General features: G+C 38.0%; 2 protein-coding genes across 2 annotated transcripts in view; both read left to right on the forward strand.

Annotated features, from left to right (window-relative positions):
• The window catches only part of LOC134734321 (late cornified envelope protein 2D-like), a 127,026-nt gene that overhangs the window by 52,408 nt on the left and 61,811 nt on the right, over nt 1-12,807 (forward strand). The gene's annotated exons all lie outside the window — the stretch shown is intronic.
• On the forward strand, nt 10,391-11,235 carry LCE3C (late cornified envelope 3C). The gene is made up of 2 exons (XM_063628054.1): nt 10,391-10,441; nt 10,864-11,235. Exon 2 carries the CDS (start codon nt 10,881-10,883, stop codon nt 11,163-11,165), a length of 285 nt encoding a protein of 94 aa, XP_063484124.1. The 5' UTR covers nt 10,391-10,441; nt 10,864-10,880; the 3' UTR covers nt 11,166-11,235.

Below are 12,807 nucleotides of genomic sequence, written 5' to 3' on the forward strand. Positions count from 1 at the left end.
TGGAAAGCAGTGTGGAGATTTCTCGAAGAACTGAAAACAGAAATGCTATTTGACCTGGCAATCTCATTACTGGGTATATATCCAGAGGAAAATAAACTGTTCTACCAATAATAATAGTAATAATAATAACCCATACACTCTTAAATTCATCACAGCACAATTCACAATAGCAAAGACATGGAATCAGCCTAGATGCCCATCAGCAGTGGATTGGAAAATTATAACGTGGTACATATACACCATGGAATATTAAACAACCATAGAAAAGAATGAAATCACGTCTTTTGCAGCAGTGTAGATCCAACTGGATGCCATTATCCTAAGAAAATTAATGCAGGAACAGAAAACCAAATACTTCATGTTCTCACTTATAAGTGGGAGCTAAATACTGGATACACATAAACATAATGATGGCAACAATAGACACTAGACAACTAGAAGGGGGGAGAGGAAAGGATGTAAGGAGTGGAAAACTGCTATTTGGTACTATGCTCAGTACCTGAATGACAGGATCATTTGTACCCAAACCTTAACATCGTGTAACATACTAATGTAAGCAATCTGCTTGTGTACACCTGAATCTAAAATAAAAGTTGAAACTGTAAAAATAACATCAAAAAATTCTGTCAAAATGTCATTGGAATTTTGATAGACATTGCAGTAAATCTGTAGATTGCTTTGGGGAATATGGAAAATTTATTCATTTATTTATTTTAATGTATATTATTTTTAATTGACAAACTAGAATTGTATTACATTTATTGAGCACAATGTGATGTTTTGACATTTTGTGTAGTGATGTATTTGAAATTTGCTCTATTTTGAACTAAGCCATACATAATTATTGACTATATTCACTCTCCTGTGCGATAGATCTCAAAACATATTCCTGCTGTCTAGCTAAAAATTTTAAGTTTTTGATTAACAACTCCCCAAGTCCCTTGCTGCCCTCTCCCTCTAGCCTCTGTTAACCACCATTATACCCTCTGCTTCTATGAATTCAACTATTTTTAGATTCCATATATAAGTGAGATCATGCATTGTCTTTCCATATCTGGCTTATTTCACTTAGTGTAATGTCCTTTAGGTTCATCCATGTCGTCACAAATGACGGGATTTCCTTATTTTATAAGGCTGAGTAGTAGTCTATTGTGTACATATACTACATTTTCTTTCTCCTTTGATAGACACAGGTTTATTCCATATCTCAGATACTGTAATTAATGCTGTAATAAATATGGGAATGTAGATATCCCTTTGATACAACGATTTCAATGCCTTGGATATATTTTCAGAAGTAAGATTGCTGAATCATATTTTAGTTCTATTTTTAATTTTTTCAGGAACATCCATATCATTTTGTATAATGTTTATTATAATTTACAGTCCCACCAACAGTGTACAAGTGTTCCCTTTTCTATGCATTCTCACCAACACTTTTCTTTTCTTTTTTTTTTAAATATATAAGCCATTCTAACAGGTGTAAGCTGTTATCTCACTGTGGTTTTAATTTGCATTTTCCTGATAATTAGTGATGCTGAGTTTTTTTGTTTTTTTTTTTTCCTAAACCCGTTGGTCATCCCTAGGTCTTCGTTTGAGAAGTGTCTGTTAAAGTTCTGTCTCCATGTTTAAATTTTTTTTTTTCTTGCTACTGAGTTGAGTTCATTATATATTTTGGATATTAACCCTTTATCAGATACATGGTTTGAAAATTTTTTTTTCCACTCTGTGGGTTGTCTGTTCACTTTGTTAATTGGTTCTTTGGCTGTGCAGAGGTTGTTAGTTTAACTAACAAAAGCAATCCAATTTTTCTATTTTTGCTTTTGTTGCCTGAGCTTTCAGGGTCATATTCAAAAAATTATTGCCCTGAGCAATGTCATGGAGCTTTCTCCCTATGTTTTCTTCTAATAGTCTTAAAGTTTCAGGTATTATGTTTATGTCTTTAATCCATTTTGAGTTTATTTTTGTGTATGCTGCAAAATAAGGGTCTAATTTCACTTTTATGCATGATAACCAGTTTTCCCAGCATTACTTATTGAAGAGACTGTCCTTTACCCATTGTGTGTTCTTGGTACTTTTGTCAAAAGTCAATCAACTGTAAACCCTTAGGTTTATTCCCTGGCTTTCTACTCATTTGTTCCATTTGTCTATGTGTCTGTTTTTATGCAAGCACTGTGCCGTTTTTACTACTGTAGCTTTGTAGTAGATTTCAAAAATAGGTCAGGTGATATCCCCAGCTTTGTTATTTTTGTTCAGGATTGCCTTGACTGTTTGGGGTCTTTTGTGCTTTCACGTGAATTTAAAGATCATTTTTGGCCGGGTGCGGTGGCTCACACCTGTAATCTCAGCACTTTGGGAGGCCGAGATGGGCGGATCACAAGGTCAGGAGATCGAGACCATCCTGGCTAACACAGTGAAACCCCGTCTCTACTAAAAATACAAAAAAATTAGCCAGGCGTAGTGGCGGGTGCCTGTAGTCCCATCTACTCGGGAGGCTGAGGCAGGAGAATGTTGTGAACCCTGGAGGCGGAGCTTGCAGTGAGCCGAGATCGCGCCACTGCACTCCAGCCTGGGCGACAGAGCGAGACTCCGTCTCAAAAAAAAAAAAAAAAAAGGTTATTTTTTTCTATTTCTGCGAAAATGACAATGGAATTTTGATGGAAATTGTATTGCATCTACAGATCACTTCAAATAATATGAACATTTTAACAATGTTAATTTTTTCAAACCATGAACATAGGTATTTTTTTATATGTGTTTTCTTCAATTGATTTGATCAGTGTTTAATAGTTTTTAATATACATGTTTTTCACCTCCTTAGTTAAGTTTACACCTAAGTATTTTATTTTCTTTTGTTCCTGATGTAAGTGGGATTGTTTCCTTAGTTTTCTGTTTGAATAACTCATTATTAGAGTGTACAACGCTACTTATTTTCATATGTTGATTTTGTGTCCTGAAACTTTACTGAATTTATCAGTTCTAAAAAGTTTTTGGTGGACTCTGTAGAATTTTCTTTATATGAGATTATATTGTCAGCAAATAGAAACACTTTCATTAATTCCTTTTGCCTTAGGATTCCTTGTATTTCTTTCTCTTGCCTGATTGCTGTAGTTAGGACTTCCAGAACTACATTGTAAAGAAGTTGTGAGAGTGGGCCTCCTTCTTTTATTCCTAATATTAGAGAAAAAGCTTTCAACTTTTCATGATTAAGTACGATGTTTGCTATAGGTTTGTCAGATATGGCTTTTATTGTTTTGAGGTACATTTCCTTTATACCTATTCTATTGAGAGTTTTTATCATGAAAGGATATTGAGTTTTGTCATATGCTTTTTCTGCATCTAATGAGTTGATTACATGGTTTTTATTCTTCATTTTATTAGGGGAATGAGTCACATATATTCATTTGTATGTTTAGAACCATCCTTGCAGCCCAGGGTAAATCCCATTTGATCAGGGCAGATGATTCCTTTAACATGTAGTTGCATTTGGTTTGCTAGTAGTTTGGTAAGGATTTTTGTGTTTAGGTTTATCAAAGGCATTGGCCTGCAATTTTCTTTTCTTGGAGTGTCCTTGTCTGGATTTGGTATCAGAGTAATGTTGGGCTTGTAAAATGAGTTTGAAAATATTTCCTTCTTCTTCAATATTTTGGAAGAGTTTCAGAAGGATTGGTATACAATCTTCTTTACGAGTTTGGTAGAATTTATTTTTAAAGCCACCCAGTCCTGGGCGTTTCTTTGATAGGAGACTGTTACTGATTTAATCCCTTATTTATTGCTGATTTAATCCCTTTACTCACTATTGGTCTGTTAAGGTTGTCTATTCATGAGTCAGTTTTGTTAGGTTGTATGTGTTTAGGAATTTATAAATTTCTTCTAGATATCCAATTATCTGGCATACAATTGTTATAATCATTTGTATTTCTGTGGCATCAGTTATAATGTGTCCACTTTCATTTCCGATTTTTATTTCTTTGAGCCTTCTTTCTTTTTTTCCTAGTCTAGCTAAGGTTTGTTGATTTTGTTTATCTTTAAAAAAACACAACTATTTGTTTCATTAATTTTTTTCTACTGTTTTCCTAGGCTCTGTTTTATTTATTTCTGCTCGGATCTTTGTCATTCCTTTCCTTCTCTTAAATTTGGGCTTAGTTCGTTCTTCTTTTTCTAGTTCTTTGAGGTGTAACATTACATTGTTTATTTCAGATCTTTTGTCTTTTTGATATAGACATCTATTGTTATTATTTTCCCTCTTAGCACTGCTTTTGCTGCATCCCACAAAATTTGTTTTGTTGTGTTTTCATTTTTGTTTATCTCAAGGCATATTTGATTTTCTTTTATTTCTTCTGTGACCCACTGGTTTTTAAGAGCATCTTGCTTGATTTTCACATATTTTAACATTTTATAAGATTTCTCCTGTTACAGATTTCTAGTTTGATGTCATTTGTTGGTTGGTATAGTTTTTTTTTTTTTTTTTTTGACTTAATGTCGCTCTGTCGCCCAGGCTGGAGTGCAGTGGCGCGATCTCGGCTCACTGCAAGCTCCGCCTCCCGGGTTCACGCCATTCTCCTGCCTCAGCCTCCGGAGTAGTTGGGACTACAGGCGCCCGCCACCGCGCCCGGCTAATTTTTTGTATTTTTAGTAGAGACGGAGTTTCAGCGTGGTCTGGATCTCCTGACCTCGTGATCCACCCGCCTCGGCCTCCCAAAGTGCTGGGATTACAGGGGTGAGCCACTGCGCCTGGCCACTTGGTATAGTTTTAATCTTCCGAGATATGTTGAGAATTGTTTTGTGGCCTAACATAGAGTCTATTTTAGAGAATATTCTATGTGCTCCTGAGAAGAAAGTATATTCTGTTGCTGTTTGGTGGAATGTTTTGTATATGTCTGTTAGTTCTCTTTGGTCTGAGGTGTAATTCAAGTCTAGTGTTCCCTTATTGACTTTCTGCTTAGGTGAGCTGTCTATTGTTGAAAGTAGAGTATTGAGATTTCCTGTTGTTATGGTATTGCAGTCTATCACTCCCTTCAGATAATTTAATAATTGCTTTGGCATATGTGTGCTCTTATGTTGTGTGCATATATATTTACAATTATATTGTTTTGATGGCTTGGCACTTTCTATTGTTGTAAAATGACCTACTCTGTCTTTTTTATAGTTTTTGACTTAAAGTATATTTTATATGCTATAAGTATAGCTACCATGCTTTCTTTGTTTCCATTTTTATGACGTATCCTTTCCCATCCTTTCATGTTCAGTCTATGTATGTCCTTAGTAGGAAAGTGAGTCTCTTATAGGCAGCATATGGTTTGATCTTTAAAAAAACTATTGAGCCGCTCTGTCTTTTGATTAGATAACTTAATCCTGTTACATTCAACGTAATTTTTGATAGTTATAAACTTACTACTGTTATTTTCTTAATTGTTTTCTGGTTGTTTTGTTGATCTCTTGTTTCTTTCTTAATTTCTTGCTCTCTTCCTTTGTGGCTAATTGTTTTCTGTGGTGGTCTTCTTTGATTTTTCTTTTTATATTTTGTTCTACAGGATTTTGCTTTATGGCTACCGTGGGGCTTATACAAAACATCCTAAATTTGAAACAGGCTATTTTAAGCTAATAATAACTTTAATCACAAACAGAACTGCACATTAATTCCCTCCTTCCCTTTGTATACTTTTGATATTTACCTAGTTTTGTAATTTGTATCTCTTAATTATTTATTGTAGCTACAGTTATTTTTAATAGTTTTGTCTTTTTAATCCTCATAGGACAGATAAAATTGTTTTATGCTTCATGCTTAGAGTTTTTGAATATTATGAATATGATTACATAGTCATATTACTTATACCATTGAGTGATTTACTTTTGTGTTTTATGTTATTAATTAGCAGTCTTTCATTTTAGCTTGAAGAACTCCCTTTAGCAATTCCTATGGAGCAGGCCTAGTGATGAAGAATTCCCTTAGCTTTTGTTTGTCTGAGAAAGTTTTTATTTCTGCCTAATTTCTGAAGAACAGACTTTCCAGGTAATGTATCCTTGGTTAGCACTTTTTTCTTCAGAATTTTGGATATATCATTCTACTTTCTCATGGCCCATAGAATTTCTGACAGGAAAGTTGTTAATAGCTGTATTGGGACTGCTTTGAATGTGATGTTTCTTATCTCTTGGTGCTTTTTTTGTCTTTCATTTTCGATAATTTTATTCTAGAATTTTTTGATAATTTTATTCTAGAATTAATCTTTGTGTTGAATTTACTTGGAGACTTATGAGCTTCCTGTACCTGAATGCTGTCATCTTTCTCCAGATTTGGAAAATTTTTAGTCATTATTACCTTAAATGTGCTTTCTGGGCCTTTGTCTCTCTCTTCTTTTTCAGAAACTCCTATTATGTGGAGTTTAATTGTCTTAATAGTGTCCCATAATTTCTGTAGGTTTTTTCTATTCTTTTTTCTTTTTACTCCTCCAACTGGATAATTTCAAATATCCTATCTTCAAGTTATTCTTCCTTCCACTTGATCAAGTCTGCTGTTGAGGCTTTCTATTGAATTTTATAGTTCTGTTATTACACACCTTAAATCTAGGATTTCTATGTTTATTGTTTCTATTTATTTGGCAATCTTCTCATTTTTTTTTATAAATTGTTTTCCACATTTAATTTGGTTTTTTATCTGTATTTACTTGTAGTCCCCTATAAGTAATATGACTATGTATCATATTCAGAATATTCTAAAGCTGTAAAGGTGAAGTACAAAAAATTATATCTCTCCTGTGATGATTAAAAAGACACAACTATTAAAAATAACTGTACATACAATAAATTATTAAGGGATACATTTTACAAAACTAGGTGAACAAGTTTTTTTTTTTTTTTTTTTTGGAGATGGAGTCTTGCTCTGTCACCCAGGCTGGAGTGCAGTGGCACAATCTCGGCTCACTGCAACCTCTGCCTCCCGGGCTCAAGCAATTTTCCTGCCTCAACCTCCCAAGTAGCTGGGACTACAGGTGCATGCTGCCATGCCCGTTTAATTTTTTGTATTTTAGTAGAGACGGGGTTTCACCATGTTTAAGATAATTATTCTGAATTCTTCATCAGTCATTTTATAAATCTTCACTTTTTCAGGATCCCTTATTGGAGATTTATTAATTTCATTATGATGGTGATGTATTTTTTCAGATTTTTCATAATCCTTGTGTCCTTGCATTGGTGCCCAGCCATTTGAGGAAATGGCCAACTATTCCACCTTTGTTTGTGTTATTTGGTCACGGTATACCTTCACTATTTGATCAAACCTGGAATTCTGATTAAGCAAGTTGGTGGTGACCTTGAACTCAAAGACCTTGCTGTCATGCTGTCTAGCTGGGCTGAACTATTAACTGTGCTGGTTGAGTAGAATTTCTGGCTATTTTCCATGGTCTGGTGAGAGCACTGGCTGGGCTCTATAATAAGACAGAGCTGCTGGCTGAAATTGCTTCTAATTGAACACTATTGTTGGTTGTCTTCCTTGAATGGCCAGTACTATAGTTTTGAATCTGTAGTTGGGCAAGGCCATGTTTTAGGTGTCAAGGATGGACGAGGACTCTGAGATTGCTACCTAACCATGCAGGGTGACAGGACCAGAGGCTGTGCTCCACAGATACACATGGGCATGGGTTCACCTCTAATCCTGGAATGACCTAAAGCAGAGCACCATGGCTTGGTATATTAGCCACTTGGATGCTGGGCCTGGGTGGAACAGATGCTCCTTCTACAGTTAATTGCCACCATGCCCCTGTTTTCTGGCCTTAGGAAGCATTAAGGAGCACAATGGGCAGGGCTTGACTGGGTGAAAGCTTGGCAGCTGGGAATGGGTGGGGCCAGATGTTCTCTTTGCAGGCAATTGCCATCCTACCCTTATCTCCTGGCCTAGGGAAGTTTCAAGGGGAGCACTGGGGCTGAGTGTGGAAGCTGAGCAGAGATTCAAGCCTGGGAGACTAACCAACTGTGCTTCTTGTTGAGCATTGCAAGCCTCTCTGGTGGTGTGCCTCTGCTGGCCAGAATGCAGAGCAACTGTCAAGACCCCTGAACTGGTCACTGTGAGTCTCACCCTGTTCTTAGTTTCTAAATAAACATTGCTAATGTTTCCTGTGGGATAAGACAAGAGAGTTTCTTCTGCAAAGGATCCCAGAATGGTGGGAAAGCTGAATGTTCATTCTCAACTCTCTCTTCCCTCTGTAAAAGCCATGGGTTCTGGGAATCCTCTTATGTGTGATGTTGTGCTGGCTTGAGGGAGGGACAGTGTGGTCAAAGTAAAACCTCCTCTTGCCCTATGTGTGTGGTTTTTCTCAGTACTGTGTTCCAAGGGGATGTCTGTGCCTCATTTCAAGTTCTGAGATATTCACAAGGGTATTCTTGTCTGCTGTTGGTTGCTAGTTGGATTTCTGTGGTGGGACTACTGGAGTCAGAAAATTCCTATTCTATTATATTTCTAACATTTCCCCTAGTATGAACATTTTAGCAACATTCACTTTTCCAATCTGTGAACATGGAATATCTTTCTATTTGTGTCTTCATTTTCTTTCCTCAATGTTTTATAGTTTTTAGTGCACAGATCTTTCACCTCTTTGGTTAAATTTATTCCTAAGTATTTTTTGGATGATATTATAAATGGGATTTTTAACTTCTTTTTTTGGATAGTTTGTTATGGTATGTATAAGTGCTACTGATTTCTGTATGTTGCTTTGTATTAAAGTCTTAAACATAAGACCTGAAATTTTAAAACTACTGGAGTAACACAGGGGGAAAACTTCTTGACATTAGACCTGGGCAAATATTATTTTTTGAATTTTGACCCCAAAAGCACAGGCAGCAAAATAAAAAATAGACAAATGTGGTTGTATCAAAGTAAAAAGCTTCAGCGAAATAAAGGAAACAATCAATGGAGTGAAGAGACAACCTACAGTATGTGATAAAATATCTGTGAACTACACATATGATAAGGAGTTAATATTCAAAATATTTTAGAAATTCAAACAACTCAATAGCAAGAAAACATATAAACCAATAAAAAAGTGGGCACAGGGTGTTTCCCAAAAGAAGCCATACAAATGGCCTACAATAGATATAAAAAAGTGCTCAACATCGCTAATAATCAGAGAATTCAAGTTAAAAACACAATATCACCTCACATCTGCTAGAATGGCTATTATCAAAAGATAAGAAATAATAAGTATTGGCAAAGATTTGGAGAAAAGGGAAACTTTTTACAGTATTAGTGGAAATGTAAAGTAGTATGGCCATTGTGGAAAACAATATGAAGTTTCCTTAAAAAATTAAAAATGAAACTACTGTGTGATTCAACAATCCCACTACTAGGTATATATCAAAGGAAATGAAATCAGTATTTTGAAGAGATATCTGCACTCCCATATTTATTGCAGCATTGTTTACTACAGCCAAGATATAGAATCAACCTAAGTGTCCTTTAGAGGGTAAGTGGATAAAAAAAAACATGTTATATAAGTGTAATGGAAAACAGTTCAGCCTTATGTAAAAAGGAAGTTTCTAATTTGTGACAACATGGATAAACCTGAAAGATATTATGCTAAGTAAAATAAGTCAGATATAGAAAGACAAATATTCCATGATATGATTTACATGTGGAATCCTAAAAAGTCAAGTGCGTAGAAGTAGAAATGATCATTATCAGGGGTTGAGTTGGGGATTGGGGAAGAACTGGGGAGATGTTGATCAAAGGATACAAAATTTCAATAAGACAGGAGTAATAAGTTCAGGAGATTTATTGTACGGCATGATGACTATAACAATGTATTGTATTCTTGAAAATTTCTAAAAGAGTAGACTTTGAGTGTTCTTATTACAAATTGTCATTCCCAGAGAACACCTGAACACCATCACCCTTTGGGACCATCAGTGCAATAGAGGACTGACTTACAAAAGCTGTGGTCTTAGGCTTGAAGTCTTTTTAAACACTTCTGTGATAGTGCTTATTTCATCAGACCAAATATATTTACTTTTCTGAGTAACAGACCATTTAGGCTGTAAGGTGCTCAATGGAAGAAATATGTCCGATACATCTCCATACTACTACTGTTGAAAGAAGTAAAATGAACAGAGCCTGTGAATGAACAAGCAGAGGTGGGCAGGAGGTTCAGGGTGGACCAGAGTGGGAAGTACTTGTGCAGTCACGAGGACATCCTGGTTCCATCTTATTAAATCTTTAGGCATGTGCCCAAGAAGACACAGGGGGTCATCTTATTACACCTTTAGGCACATGCTGAGGAAGCAGGCAACTGGGAAGTGTCTGGTGCTGTCACCTCCCTGGTTGTGAAAGCAACAGCATACTCAGGTTGTACATCATCATGTACACTGCACAGGATAAAAGGGCTCCTACCCTGGGCTTCTTATCCACAGCATCCTTAAGAGCAACCTTCTTCTCCTACCTCCTCTGCATCTGGTGAGTGGCCAGCAGGGGACAGATCCTCTGCTGGGAGTGTTTGGGAAAGAGAGGCCCAGAACTGAAATGGAACCATCAGAAAGAGGCCCACAGTGGGCAGCAGTGGGAGAGGTGATGGAGAATAAGGAGGCTCTAAGGCACATGTCAGGGACCCATGAGCTGCAAAAGCCACAAGACCTTAGGATTCCTTCACATTCTTGTTTGGAGCATGTTGTCAGGAATGCGCATAGATCCATTTTACATTCTTGAGGACGATTTATCCAAATGCATGTGTAGGGTTCCCTCTACTACATTCCCATTTCTCTCCCACAGATCTTGGCTTAGAAAGTGGCTTCATCAAGTGGGTCAGTGTATGACAAACCCAAAAATAAGGAGATGGTCTGAGGGTTCTGTGCTCAAATGTTTCTATTATTTTGCTCAAGGTAAAATTCCTGCAAAGATGTCCTGCCAGCAGAACCAGCAGCAGTGCCAGCCCCCTCCCAAGTGTCCCTCACCCAAGTGTCCCCCAAAGAGCCCAGCCCAGTGTCTGCCTCCACCCTCTTCTGACTGTGCTCTAAGCTCTGGGGGCTGTGGCCCCAGTTCTGAAAGTGGCTGCTGCCTGAGCCACCACAGGCACTGCAGGTCCCATCAATGCCGGCACCAGAGATCCAACTCCTGTGACAGGGGCAGTGGTCAGGAAGGCGGGGGCTCCTGCTATGGCCATGGCTCTGGGGGCTGCTGCTGACCTGGATTCTGATGATGAGACAAGTGATCTTTGGAGGAAAGAAGGATCCCAAGGGCCCAGGAAAAGCCCCATCCTGATGGATGCTTTTCCAGATACCTTGTTCTGGCTTTCACAAGCTGAGCTGGGGGTGTTCCTGTTGAGTATCCAAGCTGTCCCCAGAAGGTGCTTCCTGTCTGGTGTGCAGGATCTCACAGTTCCCTCATCCCTGCCCCTGCCAATGATTGGCAGTTCCCTGTGCCTAACTCTGCCAAAAAAATAAAGCTTCTTGTTCTCATTACCACGGTGTCTCACTTGTTAGGAAACTATCCAGGATTTATCCATCCAGGCCAGGATGTCCTGTCACCTGAACTCCTAGGACCTTAGAAAGCCAGAGATTTAAGTGTGTTACCCCTGGTAGAGGTGACCCCAGAGAGCTGACCTCATGCTCTGGACAAGTAACTGGGCTGTGTTCTCCCAGCCAACCCTCTGTCATCACAGGACACCTGCTCAGCCTCAGACCTGTGTAGTTTTTGCTCTGATGACAAACAGAGGCGCCAGGAATTGGGAGCCCTTCATGGAGGGGAGGAAAGGTTGATGGGCACCATCACCAGGATGAGTATGGAGCCTCCCAAGCCAGGCATCAGGATTGGGGCTCTGGAGAAACCCATGTGCGGACATCTGCTGCATTCCATAGGAACAGAAAGGGCCCCCCACTACAGTTCTGGGGTGTTCTGAAACTTCAGAACTTACTCCTCTGTTGTTGTATCCCAATGACTACAGATTTTGCTCCTAAGAAGCAAAAGTGGCCACTCAGCTATATTCAGCCCCACAATCTGGTTACCATGAGAAAGTGCTTGGTGTATCTCTTTTAAATGTCCCTTTGCAGGACAGAGGCCACTGAAGTGACCCTTAACATTATGAGTAAATTGGCCACCCAAGAGTAGTTCAAGGGATAATTCCTGAAAATACTTTCAAGACAGAGACAGGGGTCATGTGCTGGAGGCAGGAAAATGCTGCTGAGAATATCAATACCTAAACCTACCCTCTGCCCAGTACACATTCAGAGCCACCCTCTTTCCTACGGCCCAGTGCCTTTATGCTCCCACAGGCATCACTATTTCAGTTTGCTAGGGTGGACTGTCAGGCAGAATGAGAAGACAAAAATTATAACACCAATAGTGAACACAATTTAATTTTCGTTGACAATTATAATTTAATTTAAATATGTATAAAGTTTGATTACAGCCTGACTGATTTATCTGGAAAAATATCTAGAAAAAGGTACTTATTTTAATATTAGAGATTAATTGAATGAGAAATTTATCTAAAATTAAAATGAAATTCACAGGGAAAATAGCATTCAGTTTGCATCAATTCTCCGTACCAAAAATATAGACATGATCAGGTCAGCTCCATTTCATGAGATGCACCCAGCACTACCGTCAACCTCAAAAGCAGCAACACATACGAAAGTCATCTTCATCAAGCCCGTCCATTATCATGCATGCTTGTAGAACTTCATTTCGAGTCCAAGCAGATGAACGACTCCTCCCTCCATGTTTTCATGGTCTTCAAATAAAGAGCACACATTCCCTGGATTTTGATGGAAGGTCATGCCTTTTGTAATGTGCTTACTGTGACTCTTGGCACTCCAATTGTTGTA

This window comes from Symphalangus syndactylus, chromosome 12, assembly GCF_028878055.3.
Source record: "Symphalangus syndactylus isolate Jambi chromosome 12, NHGRI_mSymSyn1-v2.1_pri, whole genome shotgun sequence".
Taxonomy (NCBI): domain Eukaryota; kingdom Metazoa; phylum Chordata; class Mammalia; order Primates; family Hylobatidae; genus Symphalangus; species Symphalangus syndactylus.